The 22,705-nt window shown below is 39.6% G+C and overlaps 1 protein-coding gene across 4 annotated transcripts in view; it reads right to left on the bottom strand.

Annotated features, from left to right (window-relative positions):
* The window catches only part of CHD2 (chromodomain helicase DNA binding protein 2), a 122,661-nt gene that overhangs the window by 50,173 nt on the left and 49,783 nt on the right, over positions 1 to 22,705 (bottom strand). For all 4 annotated transcript variants that reach the window (XM_060617742.3, XM_060617736.3, XM_078448976.2 and 1 more), the window contains 6 exons: positions 20,818 to 20,907; positions 19,775 to 19,965; positions 9,598 to 9,786; positions 3,579 to 3,741; positions 2,648 to 2,800; positions 406 to 477 (listed from right to left, as the gene is read on the bottom strand). In XM_060617742.3, the coding sequence (XP_060473725.1) occupies positions 406 to 477; positions 2,648 to 2,800; positions 3,579 to 3,741; positions 9,598 to 9,786; positions 19,775 to 19,965; positions 20,818 to 20,907 (858 nt within the window). The remainder of the gene's footprint in view (positions 1 to 405; positions 478 to 2,647; positions 2,801 to 3,578; positions 3,742 to 9,597; positions 9,787 to 19,774; positions 19,966 to 20,817; positions 20,908 to 22,705) is intronic.

The following is a 22,705-nucleotide window of genomic DNA, read 5'->3' as shown; positions in this document are numbered from 1 at the left end:
ATGTATTTTTTAAGCCTCAGTCACCAAAAAAGTACATATCAGAACCTTCTGATGTAACACACATGTAAAATTAATCCTACAGAACAGCCATCCCCAACCCTTGCCTTGCTGCTCTCCCAGGCCCAAAAATTTGCTATCTGGAAGTGACTACAGAACACTCAGTTGATATTAGAACTACTCTGTCAGTAATCCGGACCAGGGGAGATAAACAAGCATGCATATACTTTTCTGGAATAATAAACAAAATTACGAGGCATCCTTTATATTAGTGATTTCTCATTCCATTCTCAAAGCAGGAGAAATTTATAGCGAACTGTTTCTGAAATGAAATATATTAAGCCAGAAAGGCTTTCCCCTGGACACAGAACCCAAGCTGCCCAGATAACAAAGCCATGCATGGTATACCTCAGACCCATCTGCATTGAAGTGGTCCAGGGCCTGTTTTCGGATTTCTCCCTTGATGGAACCATCCAGACGCTGTAAAAATAAACCACAAGAAAATCATAAGGTAGAAAGATCAGCTACACTCTGAACAAAACACCAGACTTGCAACCTTTATCATTCCAACAACACCCACTTAGTAAAAATAACCGGAATGCACTGGCAACATGCTGTCAGGGGACTGTGCTTAAGCAGCACATCCTACTTGCCCAAGCTCTCCAGTTACAGACTCAAGGTCAGAAACTTCTGGATTCAAAGGGCTATCTAGGTTGATCCAAGGATCAGAATGGCTGCTGGGGCCTATACGGAGAAAGATGGCAATACTCAAGCTGTGCTCAGAAGCTGTGTTTGCTTCTACATCTATAGGTACTAAAGAGATCAGGACACTGTACCACTGGTCACCTAATAACTAGCTCATACAGAAAATGGTCCTTCTTAGCTAATGCGACTACAAGGTGCACAGTTATTAAGGGCTACACAAACCAAAAAATTTTGTCTGGAAACATTTTGCCATAACATTAAAAGTGTTTAAATTAAGTTGATCATATATCCCAGCTTTTCCAAAAATTACACTCTGAAATCACAGCAAAATGTTTAAGCAGCCAAAACGCACATTCAAGACAGCCTCTGGCATTAACTAGTTCTTTTATTAGAGTATGTGTCAGTTCTAGATCCTAATGTCACCATAGAAAACCGTACGTCAAAAAAATACTTGAGAACTGTCACCTGTCATCTGTACACATAAAGCATTTCTTACTCTTTAAAATCATATTCACATGTCTTCCCCTCACAATCACCACTTGAGATGAACAAAGTATCTCATTTCACAGAAGGCAAAACTGACCCAAGAGATGATGTCAGCTGGCCAGTGATGGGCGAGTGGCCAGGGACATAGTCCATGGAAGGACCTACACCTCCCCAGCTCAGAGCTCTGCTGACCAGACCCAGAGCCACAGAAACACACGTCAGATCACACCTGGCAACCCTCTTTCTCCTTTCTTACTTACCGACTCTGTTCAAAGCCTTAGCCCAAATATATGTTTAAATGGCAGGTTCAGAGCCTATATTTGAAATCAGAGAACCTAAATGCTCTCCTTTAAAATTCCCATTAATAGAAAACAGCAGACATGCCAGACCCAAGTGGACTGCAGTCTAACATTCCCTTCGGAGAATAGAAATGAATTTTTGTTCTACCTGATATTAAATGATGAGCTTGACCTGAAAGCTCGTCAGACACACTGAGAGATAACTGTCTTTATGCAGCGTGCTGATTTCTTAAATAATAACCCAGTATTAAACCATATTCTAAGACAGCTGCTGAAAGACCACACAAGATATTATGGATATGACAACACCTTTCAGGGCATTTTGAAAGACAATCTGTTAGTGAGTTTAAAGCTTGGCCTTCTTAAGAAACAATCACTAACTCCAAGTTTCTTCAATACCAGTCTAATTACATAGGTTGGTTAGAGAGTCCATCCACTCAAAGTCAAAGAAAGACTATTTCCCAGACAATCTTAAACATCAAAGCACTTAAAGGTTATGCCAAAAGTCAAGATAAACAGCACACACGTCCATAAATGAATCGGAGAGAAGTTTCACACAGTCTAATACCCAAAAAAATACTGTGCTGAGGAAACTCCTCTCCCTCTTATCTGGTTTTTCTCCTTACACTGTAGGAGATGACTGAGTGAAAACAAAACTCCACGGTAACAATCCCACAGAGAAGAGAGGGGCCACCTTGCTTCAGGGCCCAGCAAACTTTTCACGTGTGCTGATCCTGTGAGTCCCAGCCTCACAGCCAGGGTCAGCTTCCTCTGGGATGAATACACAGAACTATCACCTCTCTCTTTCTTCCTAGGAACTGGACTTCTGTAATTAGGTCCACACTCCTTCCTCTCTACTATTACCCCAGACATGGGGCCATAAGAAACCATCTGACACATTTCTCTTGCCTGCTTTTCCTCTATTACTCACCTCTTTACTGCCCCCCCGGCCCGCCCCCAAAACAGAATGACCTCACATGACCATTTTCATTACAGGGTAGCTTAAAGGTATGGAAATAAACATAAAGACCCTCCTGGAACCTTAATTTCAATTTGTTTCCAGCTAGGAAACTTGTTTCCTAACTTTAGGATAATTTAACAAGCAAAGCACATAAGCCGGAGAGAGGCAAGCAGGGACTCCAATTTCTGAGCATCCTTACCTGGAAAGGATAGTGCTTGATAGTCAGGTACTCAGCCAGGATGTCCAACATTCGGACCATCTGGGAGAAGATAAGGACTCTATTCCCCCTTTCTCGAAGTCTTGTCAACAGTTTATCTAATAGAATCAGCTTCCCACTGCTCCTGATCAGGGACTGGAGATTAACAAGACATTCCAATCATCACACACCAGCCCATATTTCAATTTGCCCTTAATCACAAAGAGTTCCTTTATTTTCAATTTTTGTTAACGCTTATTTATTTTTGAGAGACAGAGACAGAGAACAAGCAAGGGAAGGGCAAACAGAGAGGGAGACACAGAATCTGAAGCAGGCTCCAGGCTCTGAGCTGTCAGCACAGAGCCCGATGTGGGACACGAACCCGTGAACCGTTAGCTCATTACCTGAGCCGAAGTCAGATACTTAACCAACTGAGCCACCCAGGCGCCCTGAAGAGTTCCTATTTTTAAAATCATCTTTAGGGGCACCTGGGTGGCTCAATCAGTTTAGTGTCCAACTCTTGATTTCGGCTCACGACATGATCTCACTGTTCGTGGGATTGAGCTCCGAGCTGGGCTCCACACTGACAGTGTAGAGCCGGCTTTCCATCCTCTCTGCCTCTCTCTCTCTCTGCCCTGCCCCTCTCGTACAAGTTTCGCTCTCTGTCTCTCTCAAAATAAATTTTAAACCCATCTTTAGGCTGAAACCCCATATAGTCTGGCTGACAAGTAATTCCTCAAATGCTCTGCACCTGGTTTATCTGCGACATTGTACTTTCCATACTTCTCCTATTTAACTTTCCTCATCTGTTTTTAAAGCTTCTTTTGATGCTCCATGAAGAGTCATCAAAGGAGGAAAGAAAAGACTTTGATAAAAAGCATCTATAGACACTGAAGTGCTTGAGGACTTCATTACAAACGAGGTGACCACGCACCAGGAGAACCTCCTGCCCGTTCTCTCGCTCGCTGTCTTCTGGGGGTTTGATCAGGTAGCAATGGTTGCAGCATTTTTTCAATTCCATCACAATGTTCAGGAAACCAGACGTGCTGCCTCGTGTTCCCTTGGCAAGAGCCTTGTAATTCCTGGTCAGAATCCATCTGCAAATTAAAATAATGACCTTCAATTCAAAGAGAGAATCGGAGGCATCAGATTATAAGAGAGAGCAAAGTTACTGGAAAGATAAAGACCAAAAAGGCCTAGGACCGTTAAAAACCATGGAGGGATATTTCACTTTCCATCTCCTGCCGCCCAACCAGGACTGCTCACAGCTTGAGTCTGGTTCAGAGTGTTAACCACTGGGTAAACATGTTCTACTGGGCATTTCAACCTGACTGAACACAGGAATATTAAAAAGAAATAACAGTGAAATATATGTACATATACACACACATGTGAAACAAGGACTGTCACCGAAGCACTCTTTATCACAACATAAAAATGGAAATAAGTTGCCTAATAGTAGGAGACTAGTTAAATAAAGATTACCAAGAGACAGAAGCTATGTACCCATTTACAAACTGTTGTAGAAGGACATTTTATATGACAAAATGCTCATGGTAACTATCTTTTATATCTAAATTTTAAAAGAGAAAAGGAGAAATACATAGGTATTTATCCATATATAAGCTTTAACTATACACTATAAAACATTAAAAGTGCTTTTTTTTCTGAGTAATGAAACCTCTTTACACTTTTAACAATCCTACTTTTAGAAATCTATCTCAAAGTAGAGTGTTCAAGGATTTTCACTGTAGTACAGTTTGTAAGAGTAAAGTATTTGAGGGTTGTCTGGGTGGCTCAGTTAGTTGGGCATCAGACTGCTAATTTCAGCTCAAGTCATGACCTCACAGTTGTGAGATCGAGCCCCATATGGGGCTTTGCACTGAGCGTGGAGCCTGCTTAATATTCTCTGCCTCCCTCTCCCTTTGCCCCTTCCCCCACTTGCCCTCCCTCTCAAAAATAATAGATTAAAAAAGAAAAAAAGAGTCAAGTATTTGAAACAATCCAAATGTCCTCCACGAGGGCTGGTTGAATAAACTATGCTACAAATCAACAATGGAATATTATGCAGTTGCAAAAAGAAGAGAGTATCTTTATAAACTACTATGGAGTGTTCTTCAGCACACATCACTGAGTGAAAAAAGGTACAGAAAAATGTATACAGTATGCTGTTTATATAGGAGGAGGGAGACAGCAAAATGGTTAAAATGTATTTGGTTGTATTTTAAAAATTAGAAAATAAAGGAAAGAAAAACATTAAGAATTTTACTTGGTATCACCTAAGGGAAGAAAGGCCTAGAATGAAGGGGACAAGGATAGAAGCTAGGTATATTTGAACATGCCAGCTTTTGTAGTTGTGCCCTTGGAACTCTACAAATATTATAGTTATGAAGAAAAATTAAGCAAAGTCATCTTTAAAAAGTAAAACTAAAATGAAATCAAATATTGTATCTAGTTAGGAGCATATCCACAAGACAAAGGATCTCAAGTGCTTTTAAGATTCTTATCCATTTCTAATAGAATATACCTTTAAATTTTATTTATTTTTGAGAGACAGAGAGAGAGCGAGCGAGTGTGCACGGGTGGGGGAGGGGCAGAGACAGAGAGGGAGACACAGAATCTGAAGCAGGCTCCAGGCTCTGAGCTGTCAGCACAGAGCCCGATGTGGGACCTGAACTCACGAACCATGAGATCATGACCTGAGCCAAAGTGGGACACTCAACCAACTGAGCCACCCAAGTGCCCCTCCAATGGAACACAAACAAAATACAAACAAAAAAAACCCTTAACCTGTTTTTGTTATTCACAATGCTGACAATAATCCTTGCATTAAAATTATTGTAAAGCTGTGTGTGTAGTATGAATTGGGTTGGTGCAGTTGAGAAGTCAAATTTTTGGTAGGGGTATTAAGACTATTAAGGTCAAATAAAATCTCTATGTTGTCCTGTTTAATTGGAAAAAAAATCATGATATATTTTTCTTCTGTTTAAAAACAAATTTTCTAATTCTGTCCACAGAAAAAGCCTGTGAGTGATGTCCAATGTAGCTGCAAATAACAGCTCTAGTAGCCAATTTGTGGTCTCCAAATTCCATTTTCCAACAAAATAGTATGCAGAGCATGCTGGATATATGGCTGACTCTAGTTCTGAGGCAGGAAACGTACAAGATGAACATGGACATTTTATTATTTCAGAAAGCAAAAAGCTATCAACTACTGCTAGGATTATGTCAAAAGGCCTCAGAACCAACTTGAATAAGCTCCTCCCAGCTAAAAATGGGAGTCATTCTAACCATGAGTGTAAAACAATACCTGTCACAGAATGAAGCACAAATTTGCTTATTGAGGAGTTCACAATCATACCAAAACAAATCTCATTGGTCAAAACCTCTGAAGACATGGAGATAACCTATTGTTTCTTTTAAAAATGTCAAATATCCAACATGAATGGACCTCGAGCACACTGTGCTAAGTCAGACAGAGAAAGACAAGTACTATATAGTATCACTTATATGTGGAATCTAAAAAAGCCAAACTCATAAAAACACAAAGTAAAATAGTGGTTACCTGGAAATGTGGGGATGGGACAGATGTTGTTTAAAAGTACAAACTGCAATGAGTAGTAAATGATCCCTAGAGATCTAATGCATGGCATAGTGAATACAGACAACAGTATCATATACTCATCCACTCTACTACAAGACTAGAACTTAATGACTCCAACCACTAAAAAGAAAGGATCATTAGGTAATGTGATACCGATGCTAACTACACTACAATGACAATATATTATAGTATGTAACTATGTCAAAGTAACATGTTATACACCTTATATTTGTACTTTATATGTCAAACATGTTTCAATTTACTTATTTTTTAATGTTTATTTTTGAGAGAGAGAGTCAGAGAGCGAGCAGAGGGGGGACAGAGAGAGAGGGGGACACAGACTCTGAAGCAGGTTCTAGGCTCTGAGCTGCCAGCACAGAGCATGACATGGGGCTTGAACTCACAAACCACGAGATCATGACCTGAGCAGAGGTCGGACATTTAACCAAATGAGCCACCCAGGCACCCCAAACATATTTCAATTTAAAAAATTATATTTTGTTGGGGTGCCTGGGTGGCTCAGTCGGTTGAGCATCCAACTCTTGATTTCAGCTTGAAATCCCCAGGATCATGGGATCAAGCCTGGTGTCCAGCTCTGCACTGAGCATGGTGCCTACTTGGGACTGACTCACTCACTCACACTCTCTCACACTCTCTCTCTCCCTCTCTCTCTCTCTCTCTCTCTTTCTCCCTCCCTCCCTCCCCCTTTGACCCTTCCCCACTTGTGCTCTAAAATAAAAAACACTTTTTTAAAAATTAGTGTTTTTTAAATGTCAAAAATCAAAAAGAATTATGCATTTACTTATTCTGTTTTTCCTATATGAACTGTTCCTCAGTTGAAACAGGGAAGTTTCTTTTTGTAGAAGTGTTCCAGCTAATAAACAAAGGAGTACTAAAATTTGAATAGCACCACTTTGTAATCCCTAATGAAGTAATGGATCTAGGCATTGCTTACCAAATACTTGCTAATATCACAAGAAGACAATCTCCTATGAAAGAATGTACCTTTGCATTCTATGAAATACTCATACTGAATCTGAGTCTAATCAAACATCTACACTTATCTGGAAATGAGAAGGGATCAAATAAAAATATTAAATGATGCCACGGAGCTAGAATCAGAAAAATTCAGGCTGTGAAAAATATCTAGAGAACACAGACTCAGTTTCTTCTCAAAAAATTTACAAGGACGGGGTAAACGGGTTCAAATAAACTGAAGAGACATGCCAACCAGTCATAATGTATGGAGCTTACTTACATCCCAATGCAAACAAGCCATCTGTGTGCATGTGTGTATGTGCCTGTGTATATTATGTATATGACAACCAGGGAAATGTTAACACTAAGTATTATAAAAATAAGGAATTATTGATATTTTAAGTATAATAAGAGTATTGAAGTTATGTTTTTATTGAGGTATGATTGACATGTAACACTGCATTAGCTTCAGGTGTACAACATGATTTGATACTTGTATATACTGCAAAATGATCACCACGGTAAGTCTAACATCTATCACCCTACACAGTTACAAAAACCTTTTTCCTCGGTGGTGGGGACTTTTAGGATCTATTCTCTTAACAAGTTTCAAATATACAATATGGTATTATTAATCATAACTGCCATGCTGCATGTTCCATCCTCATGACTTACTTATTTTATAACCAGAAGTTTGTTTATATGTTTTGACCCCCCCCCCCTTCACCCATTCCTCTCACCCCCCATCTCACCCCCTCCCCCGGCAACCACTGTTCTGTTCTCTGTATGTGTAAGTTTGGTTTTGTTGTTGCTGTTGTTTTGTCTCACTTTAGTCCTTATCTTTTAGGTACCTACAGAAACATTTGATAAGTACCTGAACCATGTTTCAAACAATCTAGGGGTGGAAATGGGGGTGCAAATGAAGATACAGGTGAACTGAGGCTGGCTATGAGTGGGTAACTGAAACTGGGTTGACTCTGGGTACATGACTACCTCCTATTCTATTTCGGTACATAGCAGAGATTTCCCAGAATAAAAAGATTTTTAAAAGTCAAGCTAGTATTAGGCAAAAGGGTCAGATAGTAATTTTTGACCACTAAAATCCTGTGGTTTTTTTGGTTTCATTAAAAACAAGCAGGGACTGGGTGCCTCGGTCAGTTAAGTGTCCAACTTTGGCTCAGGACATGATCTCATGGTCTATGAGTTTGAGCTCCACGTCAGGCTCTGTGCTAATAGCTCAGAGCCTGGAGCCTGCTTCAGATTCTGTTACCCGCCCCCACCACACACACACACACACACACCCACACACACACACACACACACACACACACCTCTCTCTGTCAAAAATAAAAATATTTTTGGGGCACCTGGGTGGCTCAGTCGGTTAAGCGTCCGACTTTGGCTCAGGTTATGATCTCACGTTTCATGGGTTCAAGCCCCACGTTGGGCTCTGTGCTGACAGCTCAGAGCCTGGAGCCTGCTTCAGATTCTGTGTCTCCCCTCTCTGCCCCTCCCCTGCTCATGCACGCGCTCTCTGTCTCAAAAATAAATAAACATTAAAAAAATTTTTTTAATAAATTAAAAAAAAATAAAAAAATTTTTTAAGTTTTGAATTAAAAAAAAAAAAGCAAGGCATATTATTAGAGAGATTACCAAACTTTTAACCTTAGACTATAATTTTCACGGTATGTAGTTATAATTACTCCAGATTTAACTTGAAATAATCAAAACTAAAGCCCATTACGAGCATATTATATACTACCCCCTGTCCCAAATCCAGCATTTTGCCTTAAACTCATCATAACCTAAACCAAGTCCATAACCTGGCCAGGCCACTTGGGGTGCCAGAAAGGAGAGCATCTTCCCCCATCAGCACAGAGGGGAACACTTTTCCTTCTAAACCCGCACAGCCCCCTGCATCTGCCTCAGTTAGTAAACAAACCTGTTTTAGCCACTTGTCTCTACTCTGTCTTCCCTACTGAGCAACACTTCTGGCAGGAACATGTTCCACCCATCTTCGTACTCCCAGTATTTAGCACAATGCCTGCCACTTTGTAGAATCTTAGTAACTGACTGAATTGAGTAGCAGAGAAGAAATACATGACTGGGTGAAATATACCTGTTTATTGGAAGGGGATTAGCATTAAAATTTAACATGTACTTCGGACTACCCACATAATGAAAAGTGCTGTGCAAATTCTCACCCAAAGAAAAAAGCAAGAATAAAACTTCCTCTTTCTAACCATGAGTATACTGCTTCTTAAATCTGTGTTGAGGCATCACTGAAAAAAGCAGTCTGTCAACTGTCTATCTTATGGCTTCTCTGTACTGATGTTAATCCCACTGAGGCTTGACCCGGCCCACAGCTTACTTGTAATACTGCTTCTGCAGAGCAGACATCTCCACCCTGAGGATCTGTTCCACTTTGGCAGGAAGGGATTTTTCTACATCCTTTTTGACCCTACGGAGAAGGAAGGGTTCCAACACCTTATGGAGACTCTGATAGCCGTTTTCCCTTCCTTTCCCATGGTCCTCTTCAAAATCTTCCCAGAATTCAAACCTGGAAATAAAACAGGACAGTGTTCATTACAGAAGCAACCGAGAAGAAAAAGAAGCAGTTTTTCAAGCTAAAATTTCAATTAACTAAATGGAAAAAATAATCTGTAAACAAACAACAAACAAAATAAGACTCTTCCCTATAAGGAAAGATAAATTTTATCAGTCACTAGCTCAGGAATACAAGAGAGGGGAAAACAGTAAGGAAAGAGAAAACCACTGAATCAATCCAATGAGTCTACAGAGAAAACCCACTGAATCAATCCAATGAGTCTACACTGGATAACACTGGGTTTCCAATTCTTAGACTGGATCTAGAGTTCACAGGACACTTCTGTATAACATGCAATGAGTAAGTATACATAAGTTATTGTTATGAAATGTTCTTCAGAAAAACTAATAAGCTATCTTTTAATAAGCTGCAATTTCTTAGGAAACAAATTCAAAGGTAAGAGAATTAGTGGCAATATTACAGCTGTCACCACTCAAAGGTAAAGTCAGTTACATAATTTCCATCAATAATCTTCACTGTTCATAGATTAAAAAATTAGTGGATTTATGATGACAGTAACCAAACTATGGCCCCCAAATAAGAACAGTAACACAAGTGACACCAATTTAATAGTATTAGAACTTGAAGACACAAATTTTATTAACAATAAATTCTAAAACTTAGGGGCGTCTGGGTGGCTCAGTCAGTTACATGCCCAACTTTGGCTCTGGTCATGATCTTGCAGTTTGTGAGTTTGAGTCCCACATGGGGCTGTCTGCTCTCAGCTCAGAGCCTGCTTTGGATCCTCTGTCCCCCTCTCTCTCTGCCCCTCTCCCACTCTCTCTCTCAAAAATAAATGTTAAAAAAAAATTTTAATGAATTAAAAAACTTGTCACCATAATAATTCTGCCTCAACTCTATAGAGGAAAGTTCCTTGCATTTCAACATCTTTTAACTTTTTTTCAATGTTCATTTATTTTTGAGAGACAGAGCATGAACAGGGGAGGGGCAGAGAGAGAGAGAGGGAGACACAGAAGCCGAAGCAGGCTCCAGGCTCTGAGCTGTCAACACAGAGCCTGATGCAGGGCTCGAACCCATGAACCGTGAGATCGTGACCTGAGCCAAAGCCGGACGCTCAACTGACTGAGCCACCCAGGTGCCCCCTTGCATTTCAATCTTAATTCAATCATCTTTGATTACTAACGGGCCTGTGGCAGAAGTCCAGAATAGGACACGGTGAACAGATTTCTTTCAAAAACAAACCCCAAAAATGAAGGAAATTTATTTCATGAGGATTGAAAGAAGTACACGGTTTTGCCACTAGAAAGCCAATGATGCACTTGGAGGAGCTAGCAGGGTTCTGTGTGCAAACTAAAGCTCAGTAGGGGAGAGCATGCCATCGACCAAGCCTAGCACTCAGTTGATCGCTGCTGCGTGGTCTGCCCTCTGATACCAGGCAGCCCTCCTCTGTTGAGGCCAGTCATGTTCCGGAATAAATAGCTCAACATTTCCTAGAGCTCTGTAAGACTCCAAAGCAACTACTCTCTGCTAAAATGGAAAGTCAGAGAGAAAATGCCAGCACCGCTAGTGTGCACTGGCATCAAGAGAGCCTGCTGCCATTTCTGAACTGATAAACGGCCACGCATTTCACCAGGCACTGCGAGGTGGGTCAACACCTGCCTCGGTAACACCTAGGAATGAACAAAACAGCCATCTTCAGGAAGTTCAGGCAAAAAGATCTTTTGGGGTAGAAATCTAAACACATCACTAGAGCTTATAGCCTGATAAACCTAAGTTGTATTTTGTCACATTTCTATGAAAATACTCCAGGAACAAAAATAAATGAGGAATTAAAACTAGGAAGAAGACTAAAATGAACAAGGCCAACTGAACTATCTCAATGCTAGGGATGGCACATCACACACAAAATGTATGAAGCAACTGGACATCAGGAACTATCACCATATCAAGCTATTTTCTGAAGAGCTGGGAGACAAATTTAAGAGAACATTTCAATTTACTTAATGTTCATTATCATTAATTAAAACTATACTAGTCTAAAAACTTAAATATAAACCTTATTTATAAGTTACTTCCCCTACTGTGCTAGACAACAAATATTTTCACCTACTTAGTGTATTCTTACTAAAAAGCATTAAGAATCCCTTTATGTATACACTGAATGGTTTATGAATGGCCTATGGTTACTTTCCCTCTGAACAGCAGAGATGAGTAGCTGTAACAGACCATAATGCCTATAAGCTGGAAATGTTTCTTATCAGGTCCCTTTAAGAAAAAGTTTGCTGTTCTCTAAAGCAGAATACTGTCAACTTAAAATACCACATACATAAAACGTATAGGCTTATAGCAGTAAGTAACTTAACAATAACACCATGCACAGCCTAGAGGTTATTTTAGATATATCCCTATTATCAACTTGTGTACATAACATATGACTCTCACAAAAGTAGGAACAATTTGGATTGCTTAAATATTCCAGACTTTGGGATTTTAGAAAAATAGAAGTTCACTCTACTGAGGAATAACAAAGAAGAAAATTAAAAGAATGAAAACAGTATGCTAGAATTCATGTGATAAATATGCAAACAAATTCAGACTGGCCTAGACAGCAGAGGCAGAAGCAGAAGCAAAAACAAAACAAAAAACAAATCTTATACCAAGAGGTTACATCTCTGAAATCTGCTCTACTGAGTTATTTTGTGGAGTGGGTATGCAGTACATTTTGCAAGTGATTATACACTCAATTCTTGGGGCTTGCTTTATCTTTTTGTATTTTTAATACCAAGCACCATGCTTTGCAGAACAGTACTTACAAAGTAAATGACTGGTACATATTTTAATAAAGGTAGTGATCAAATTGCTAAAAAGGGTAGTAGTCTGGTCAGAGCCACCATGCAGGAAAACTGACTGAACAGACCATGTGCTAAGAAAACAGATTACAGTTGGTTAAAAAAAGAACTAACTTCCGGATTTAAAAAACAGTAATAGACCAGCGAAGGAAACAATCAGCAAAACTAAAAGGCAACCGACAGAATGGGAGAAGACATTTGCAAATAATATATCAGATAAAGGGTTAGTACCCAAAATCTATAAAGAAGTTATCAAACTCAACACCCAAAAATCAAATACTCCAGTGAAGAAATGGGCAAAAGACATGAATGGACACTTCTCTAAAGAAGACACCCAGGGGCGCCTGGATGGCTCAGTCGATTAAGTATCTGACTTCGGCTCAGGTCATAATCTTCCAGTTCATGGGTTTGAGCCTCGCATCGGGCTCTTCCCTCTCTCTTTGCCCCTCCTCCACTCATGCTCTGTCTCTCTCTCCATCTCTCAAAAATGAATAAACGTTAAAAAAAAAAAAAAAAAAGAAGACATCCAGATGGCTAACAGACACATGAAAAGATGCTCAACATCACTCATCATCAGGGAAATACAAATTAAAACCACAATGAGATACCACCTCACACCTATCACAACAGCTAAAATTAACAACTCAAGAAACAGCAGATGTTGGCGAGGATGCGGAGAAAGAAGAAACCTTTTTCACTGCTGGTGGGAATGCAAACTGGTGCAGCCACTGGAAAACAGTATGGAGGTTCCTCAAAAAACTAAAAATTGAACTACCCTACGATCCAGCAATTGCACTACTAGGTATTTATCCAAGGGATACAGGTGTGTTGTTTCAAAGGGGTACATGCACCCCAATGTTTATAGCAGCACAAGCAACAATAGACAAAATATGGAGAGAGCCCAAATAACCATCAACGGATGAATGAATAAAGAAGATGTGATATACACACACACAATGGAATATTACCCAGCAATCAAAAAGAATGAAATCTTGCCATTTGCAACTACATGGCTCGAACTAGAGGGTATTATGCTAAGCAAAATTAGTCAAAGAAAGACAAGTATCATATGGCTTCACTCATATGAGGAATTTAGGATACAAAACAGATGAACATAAGGGAAGGGAAGCAAAAATAATATAAAAACAAGGAGGGGGACAATGTAAGAGACTCTCAAATATAGAGAACAAATGGTTGCTGGAGGGTAGTGGGAGGAGGGATAGGCTAAATGGGAAAGGGGCATTAAGGAAGACACTTGTTCGGATGAGCAGTGGGTGTTATACACAGGGAATTAATCACTAGAATCTACTCCTGAAACCGTTGCACTATATGCTAACTTGGATGTAAATTTAAAAATTAATTAATTAATTTAAAAAATTTAACACAGTAATAGCCTGTCACAGTTGAGGAGATGAAGGTACAAAAGTTATCTGACCAGGGGCACCTGGGTGGCTCAGGGACACCTGGGTGGCTCAGTCAGTTAAGTGTCTGACTTCGGCTCAGGTCATGATCTCATAGGTCCGTGAGTTCAAACCCTGTGTTGGGCTCTGTGCTGACAGCTGAGAGCCTAGAGCCTGCTTCAGATTCTGTGCCTCCCTCTCTCTCTGCCCCTCCCCTGTTCGTGCTCTGTCTATTTCTCTGAAAAACTAAATAAACATTTAAAAAAAAAAAAAAAGTTATCTGACCAAATTTAATTTCGCTCTGTACAATAATTTTTCTTCGGTGGATCATTTCTTTGACAGGACCAAGTGGTTCTGTAGCACCATCTGGAATCGAAGGAACTACAGCTAAGGATGAGGAAAATACTGGATTTTAGTCCTCTGCATACCAAGCTCAGGCAGAAACAAAGGTAAATCTTAATTCCTTAACTAATGGAGTTGCATGAATCTTTGTGGAAAAACAATCTTTTAAAAAATGTTTGAGGAGCACCTGGGTGGCTCAGTCAGTTGACCGTCCTGACTTCAGTTCAGGTCATGATCTCATGGTTTATGAGTTCGAGTCCCGCATCAGGCTTGCTGCTGTCAGCACAGAGCTTGCTTCAGATCCTCTGTCCACCCCCTCTGCCTGTCCCTCCCCCATCCCACGCTTGCACTCTCTCTCTCCCTCTCAAAAATAAACACGTAAAAAAAATAAAAAATAAAAATATGCTTGAAAACAATGTTTTACAAAATTTTTTTCATGTTTATTCATTATTTTTGAGAGAGAGAGAGAGAGACAGACAGACAGACAAAGCACGAGCAGGGAAGGGGCAGAGAGAGGAAGAGACAGAATTTGAAGCAGGCCCCAGGCTCTGTCAACACAGAACCCAACACGGGGCTCAAACTCAGAGACCGTGAGATCATGACCTGAGCCGAAGTCAGATGCTTACCCAACGGAGCCACCCAGGCACCCCGAAAACAATGCTTTAAAAACAAAGCTTTCGAAGAGAAAAAGTTCTCTTACACACACACAAAACTACATCTCTAACTCCAATCCATCATTCCAAAAGTAATTCAACTGGCCACAAAAGAACACTTTGGATGAACTATCAGAATAATCATGTCTACTAGGAACGCGACAGTTGCTAAATAGCAAAAAAGTAATTATGACCAATTAGGAACCAAAATCCCTACCATCCACTCCAGTAGTCAAGTACAAAAGGGCAAATCTAGCTAACCATTCATTGGTGGAAACTATGCACCACATTCTTTTTTCAGGGGACAAGCACAGATGTTGCATGGTGCCTCAAGACTCCTACTATGTAGAATAGTCTCATCTCATCTCATCTCATCTCATCTCAGTGGTGCTATGTAGGATGTACTTCTTCTCTTAGAATTTGAAGACCAAAGGATATTTATTGACCTTAGTCATAGAAGACCTGAAACTGACCTCAGTCCATCCAACTTATTGAATGATAAGGGACACATTTTCATCATCTAAGTCAGCATTCTGAAGCAAATACTTCCAGTGTATCAAAAAGACCCAATATGAAAACTATAAAGTAATACACAGGAAAACACTCTATTTCAGAAAACAAAGGTTAATAATAAATAATTGACAATTTGACTATTTCTAAACTTTTCTACGTTATGTTTTACGGCACTTGTACCTTTGAAAAGCATGCTTTATAAAAACTCGGCCTTATGCTAATATGTGATGAACAGGGTCTCATTACAGAAGGTACAACAGACTGTTCAAGACGAGAAGAGGGCAACTGCCTCCATCCTCAGGCTACTATCGACTCACAGAGCTCTGTGGAAGGGACAGAGGACCCAGGTGAGAAGAAACAGGACAGGCAAGAGGACAACAAGGAGATGGGATAGGCAGGGTGCAGTGTGACAGGAAAAGAACCTCTAACATAGTGTTTCTCGACTGGTGGTGATGCCCAATGTCCCCCAATCCCTGGGGGACACTGGGAATGTCTGGAGACATTTTTGGTTGTTACCACTGAGAAAGAGGGCAGCTACTGGGGTAGTGGCGAGGGATGCTGCTCAATAACCTATAATGCAAAGGACAGCCCCCAGCAAAAAAGAATTATCCAGCCCAGAATGTTAATAGTGCTGAGACTCAGAAACTCTGCTCTGAGAGAAAGCAGAGAAAGGAGGGGTGCCGAGGGAGCTCCACTCCCAGAAGCACACCGTAGTGAGGGTGCCTGAAAAAAAGAGAAATAGTTTCAGCCTAATCTGCTAACGCAGTAGTCAGGGCAGCATGGTTAGAGTGGTCAAGCTTCTCTACTCATCTTCTGAAGAGTCTTAAACTATCCTTGAAAAACAAAAGTCAAAAAAAGACAGCCACCAACAAATGAAAATAGAGAATTTGTTGCTAGTAGTCCTGCCTCACAAGAAATACTAAAGAAGTCCTGTAAGCTAAAAAGTGATTTTAACCCAGTGACAAAGTCCACAGGGAGAAATAAATATAACTGGAAATGATAATATAAATGTGTAAATATGAAAGACTATATGTTTTTCTCTTATTACTTTAAAAGACAAACCTGGATAAAGCAATACTTTTATCACTGTCTTCTTGGGTTTACAACACAAGGAAGGAAATAAAAACGAAGCCATCCTGGAGAACAGTTGTTATATTTTACCAGAATTAAACTAATATTAATCTAAAGAAGACTGGGATGAGATGCATACTAAAAACCCTAACAACCAGTAAGAAAATAACTTTTTAAAAAAACCAGTTAACAGAAGAGTTAAAGTGGCACACTATAAAATACTTGTTGAGACAAAAAAGGCAGTAAAGGAGAAATAGAAAAGAGTAAGACATATTAGGGAGAAAAGTAAAATCGTAGACATAAATCCAACCATATCAATAATTACATTAAATGTGAATGAATTAAATTCTTCAAAAGGCAGAGACTCAATTAAAAAGGGAAGATCCAACTACATGTTGTCTACAAGAGACACATTTTTAAACTCATAAACAGCAATTGAAGTAAAAGGACAGAAACAGCATAACATGCAAACAGTTACCAAAAGACAGCTAAAGAGCTGTCACATCACACAAAATAGACTTAAGGAACAGGAAATATTACTAGAGATAAAGAGGGACATTTCATGATAAAAAGATCAACACATCAGGAACAAAGAACAATTACAAGCATGCACAAACCTAACACCTGAACCCCTCAACATACACAAAGGAAAAAGTAACAGAACTGAAAGTAGCAGATCACTCAACAACTACAGTTAAATATTAAAATATTTCACTGTCAATAACAAAACTAGCCATGATGTCAGGAAAGGTATGTAAGACTTGAATAAGACTATTTATTAACTAAGTTGACTTAATGGACATTTACAGAACTCCACCTTATGAAAGCAGAGTATTATTCAAGTACACAAAGAACATTCTCCAAAACAGAAAACATACTAAACCATATAAAAAAGTTTTTTTTTAAGATTTATTCATTTTTTACAGAGACAGAGCATGAGTGGGGGAGGGTAGAGAGAGAGAGGCAGACACAGTATCCGAAGCAGGCTCCAGGCTCCGAGCTGCCAACACAGAGCCCTACACGAGCTCGAACCCACGCACTGTGAGATCATGACCTGAGCCGAAGTCAGACGCTCAACCAACTGAGCCACCCAGGCACCCCAACATGCTAAACCATATATAAATAACAGTGAATTCATTTAAAACATGTTCTCTAAAACAAAATTCAATTACAAGTCATCTGGGAAAACCTAAATATTTCAAATTAACCAACACACTCTAAAAAACAAACAAACAAAAACCATGCAACAAAGAAAAAAACACAAAAGAAATTAGAAAATAGGTGAAACTGAATAAAAACTTGGGCAAGAGATTTAAGCAGACATTTCACCAAAGATCCACAAAGGGCTAATGAACACATGAAAAGATGTTCAACATTTTTAGTCATTAAAGAAACGCAAGTAAAATCCACACTGAGATACCACTACGCTCCCACCAGAATGACTAGACTGATGACATACCAAGTATTGGTGTTGGTATACAGAACTGGTAGGAATGGCAGATGGAAAGTAAATACCTACTTTCCAAACAACCCAGCAATTTCACTAAGTATCCAACCAAGATAAATAAAAACAAATAAATAAAATAATAAATAAATAAAAACAAATGTCCACACATAGACACAATAGCCCAAAACTGAAGCAACTCAAATGTCCATCAACTGGTGATACATGTAATGGAGTATTACTCCACTTTAAGAGAATAAATAAATCTCTATGACACAGGTACATCTCAAAAATATTATGCCAAATGAAACAAGCCAAAAACAAAAGATTACTTATTAGGATTCCATTTATATGACATTTCTAAAAAAGTTAAATCTAGAGATGAAAGCTGATTAGTGACTGCCTCAGACTAGACACAAAAGCAGATTTAACTACAGGCAAGAGGGAACTTTCTGGGTGAAGAAACTATTCTAGAACTAGATTATGGTGATGGTTGCACCAATACACAAAGTTACTAAAAAAAACGAATTGTATACTTACAATCATGTATTTTATGATATGTAAATTACATCTCAACAGTGTTTACAAAAAAGTTAACAACACATGGGGGAAGAGACCACTCATGTTTTTCATTATGCTATCCAAAATGCCTTGCTTAGTTTATGGCACATAGCAGGCACTCAAATATTTTGAGTTATAAAAAAAAAAATTGTGGAGCATTTCCCTGTCAATCTGACAACTCCTGACTAGTTACTGCATGCCAGATACTACTCCAGCCAATGTGGACCATTGAGGAATAAAGTAAACATGATCCTTGGTACTTCTGAATGCATAAATTTAATGACATGAGATGAATGAGGAAGAAAGGAAAGCAGTGAGGTACCACATAGAAAAAAAAAAAAACTGGGTAGGGTGATAAGCATGTCTGACAGGCTTTTGTAGGTTAGGTGGTCTGAGAAGAATCTGAAAGGAGGTGGTCATAAAGGCTCAGGCAAAAATGTTCCTGGCCATGTGAAGATGAGGAGAAAGACCATCCCAGATAAAGAGTGGCAGTGGCTTGGCAGGTTAAAGGTACGGAAAGCTGGCAGAACAGCTGGCCATTCTGGGATGGGATGGGAGGAATCAAGAGTACCATCGAGGTGCCACACTGGGCGGGGTCTCCCAAGGTAGGGCAACAAATTTAGGTTTCATTTCAAGCATCACTGAATACTGCTGGATAACTAAGTTTTATGAAACGTGTATACCATCTCCCCCATAAAAATCTTTTCAATAAAGACCTCTATGATTCTTTAGTAAATTACAGATCTGAGTAATAGCTAATGCTGATTGCTTCTGTTATCACAGGTTTGGGTTTAAGATATTAACACCTGTCAGACTGAGTACCTTGTATACTTCATTTCAATTCTTGATTACCTTATAACAACAGTGAGAAGGTCTAACATTTCCTGTTTACCAATTATTTCCCCAAAGCATTAACAGATTCAAATGTCTTGTAGATAATAGGCTTTCCTCCTTGACATGCTGAATTCTGTGCCTCCTAACATTTATTATGGAACGTTTTACTAATTTTATTCCTGCAGCAGTTTAATGTTTTGCTGTTCCCAAATCATGCCATCTGTTTTCCCTAAGGTCTATTTTTAAAAAGTTAAAAAGCATTGGCATTTCAGACATTCTAGCATCTTTCGAAACACATAGGAAGGAGCTTACTTCTCCGGCATAATAAAGTGCAGCAAGGACCAGAGCTCTTTGAGGGAATTCTGCAGAGGGGTCCCCGTAATCAGGAGCCTATGGTGGGACTTGAAATCAATCAGAGTTTTATACAATAAAGAGTCATCATTCTTCAACCGATGGGCTTCATCCACTCCCAGAAAGGCCCAGTTAATACTGCCCAGCACAGTCTAAAGTAAAAACAAAACAGAACGAGCCACCAGGTCAGAAGGAAACCCAAAGTACTTTCAAGTGTTAATTATCTCTGTACAAATGCCATCACAAAGGTAATACACAGAAACATTTGTTCTTCACGGACTTAAAATTGTATTAGGACTCTTCTGTTTAGTCTGTGTTTTGCCAGACTAGTGTCTACTCGAAAGAGCACACCACCATCCAAAAGGTTTTGGGGGAGAGGGGGAATCTCTTATGCCACGTACTGCTGCATGCCCCACGGCAAGAACACAGAAATTGGTATGCTGGGCAAAAATGATACAGAAACAAAAACTGTGATTTTGCAGTCTCTCCTTAATTAAGATTCTCCTCTGCCTATTCTCCACCCCAACTCTGAAGCACAGAAACAACAAAAGCCACCAAATTGAACTTATTTACACTTATCTCCAGTGGGACCACCTGCCACATACATTTCTTAGTAATTGTAGAAAAGAGAGGATATGAAGAACTTCATTTTTACGTCCTCCTCACAGAGACCATTCACATCATCTGTTGTGGAGAAATTCCTTTACGATGATACGATGGGAAATGCCTGGGATGGCACTCAAGCCCAGGTTCCAATGGCTGACTAGAATCTCAAGTAAGTTACTGGCTTCAATACCCTTTCATCCTATTATTTAATTCAATTGGACTAAGCGATCTAAAGTCCCATTCAACTGTAAGGTTCTGATTTTTATTTATAAGCTCAGTATTCTTTGTGGATTTTTGTTTGTTTACTTGTCTGTTTTTAACTAAATAAAGAAAAGCAACATGGCAAGCGGGAAGCACAGAGCCCACCATTGGGACAAGTCACACTACAAATTACACACCTTATCTTTTAAGAGAATCTCATATGTTGTTATAAGTGCATTGAACTTCAGCCTTTTAGTCTGAGAATGAATCCATTCATATTCCCGTATCTAGAAGAGAAATCAGTAATTAAGATACAATTTCAACTTTTACCTTTCTTATCACCAGCAGTCTTGTGACAGATGCATAGAAACATGCCAAATAAAAAAACTGATTAGAATTTAATGGATATTTTATACATTCTAAATTGACTGAAGCAACCAAACTATAGAGCAGTAAAAGAATTAAAAGATCACTGAGCAGCAGAAACTTTACTGCCAGAACTCAAATAACCTATCACTTCCCCCTGCCCCCATCCCAATACATCTGACAAAACTGACAAAAAAATGCATTCCATCTGCAGTTAAACCCTGGTGACTTGAACTGATCTAGCAACCTCCCAGAATGTGAATTTTCTTAAGGAATATTTTATTATTCTTTGCTCTTTGGTAGTGCGATACTTTTATTAACAAATAGAACAATTCCCAACCTCTGGCTTGGTCAGAAATTTCATTAATCTAGAACAGAAAGATGTGGCCTCCAAGAAAAAGGAAAAGGAAGGTTACAGAATGAAAATGTAAAATGCATGAAAATAATGTTAATGTAAAGGAACACAAAAACTAACACATTCATACTTCAGTGTGACCGGACACGCAGCAGGCACAATGGCCCATCATACTGCAGTGTGACCGGGAGTCTGGCAGGCACATGGCCCATCATACTACAGTGTGATCGGCCGCCCAGCAGGCACGATGGCCCATAACAAGGCTCCTGTAGTTTGGCTGTCAAGTTGGGGACCGGGAAACAGGACAAGGAGTACGTGCAGGTAATCACCACCAAGTGGGAAGAGCAAAGAAAAGGAGTATGAGAGTCCACATAGAAAATTTCCCTGACTCGGGGCGCCTGAGTGGCTCAGTCAGTTGAGCATCCGATTCTGGCTCAGGTCATGATCTCACAGTTCGTGAGTTCGAGCCCTGCATTGGGCTCTGTGCTGACAGCTTGAAGCCCGGAGCCTGCTTCAGGTCCTGTGTCTCCCTCTCTCTCTGACCCTTCCCCCACTCGCACTCGGGTCTCTCTCACTCTCAAAAATAAATAAACTTCAAAAAAATTTAAGAAAAGAAAAGAAAATTTCCCTGACTCCACAATTTTCAGAGTTCACTTTGTCTTCACCTTTGAATGCAGTGCTTGAAGCCATTTTGCATCATCTAGGAAGTGTTTTCTTTTGTAATGGTTAACAAATAGATTAGCAAAGCTAAGAACGGCTTAGAAACTCAAAATTAGAGCAGGGAAATCTGCAAATCTACCAGGTTTAGGTTAGACGACTTGAATGAAAATATTTAATAAAAGTAAGTTTCAATCGGTATAATATATAACATATCTCTCAAAAGTTTGAGAATTCCTGATGGCTTTCTCTTGGGATAAGCAATCTCCCAGAAACAGTTTTCTCTAACACACAGTAATGAAAGAGCAAAGGTCTGGGACCAGACACATCTCTGTCCCAACCCCAGCTCTGCCACTTTGTAGCTGGCCTGTGGACAAGTGTTAAACTCTGAGTCCTTTTCTTCCTCGGTCGGTTGGAAAGAATACCATCCACTATCATGAGGACTATCATGAGGACTATCATGAGGATTACAGGTCATATACCTGTAAAAGGCACCAAGCACAGACAAGCCCTCACACACAACAGGTGCTTTTAAAAAAATTACTCATAATCAAGAAAAGAACCGCTAAACAGAGATCAACTCAAGCCTCTCTGTTCTAAGTTCCCTATGCTCAAGTTAAGGTTGAAAACAGACAAATAACTCTCATTTCTATAGCCCCAGCAAAGTCCATTGTCCTTTCTCATTATTCCTACCTTACTAAGTTATG

Source organism: Panthera onca, chromosome B3 (assembly GCF_046562875.1).
Source record: "Panthera onca isolate mPanOnc1 chromosome B3, mPanOnc1 haplotype 2, whole genome shotgun sequence".
Lineage (NCBI taxonomy): Eukaryota > Metazoa > Chordata > Mammalia > Carnivora > Felidae > Panthera > Panthera onca.
The sequence above is the reverse complement of the archived record's forward strand: the minus strand, read 5'-3'. Positions and strand labels throughout refer to the sequence as shown.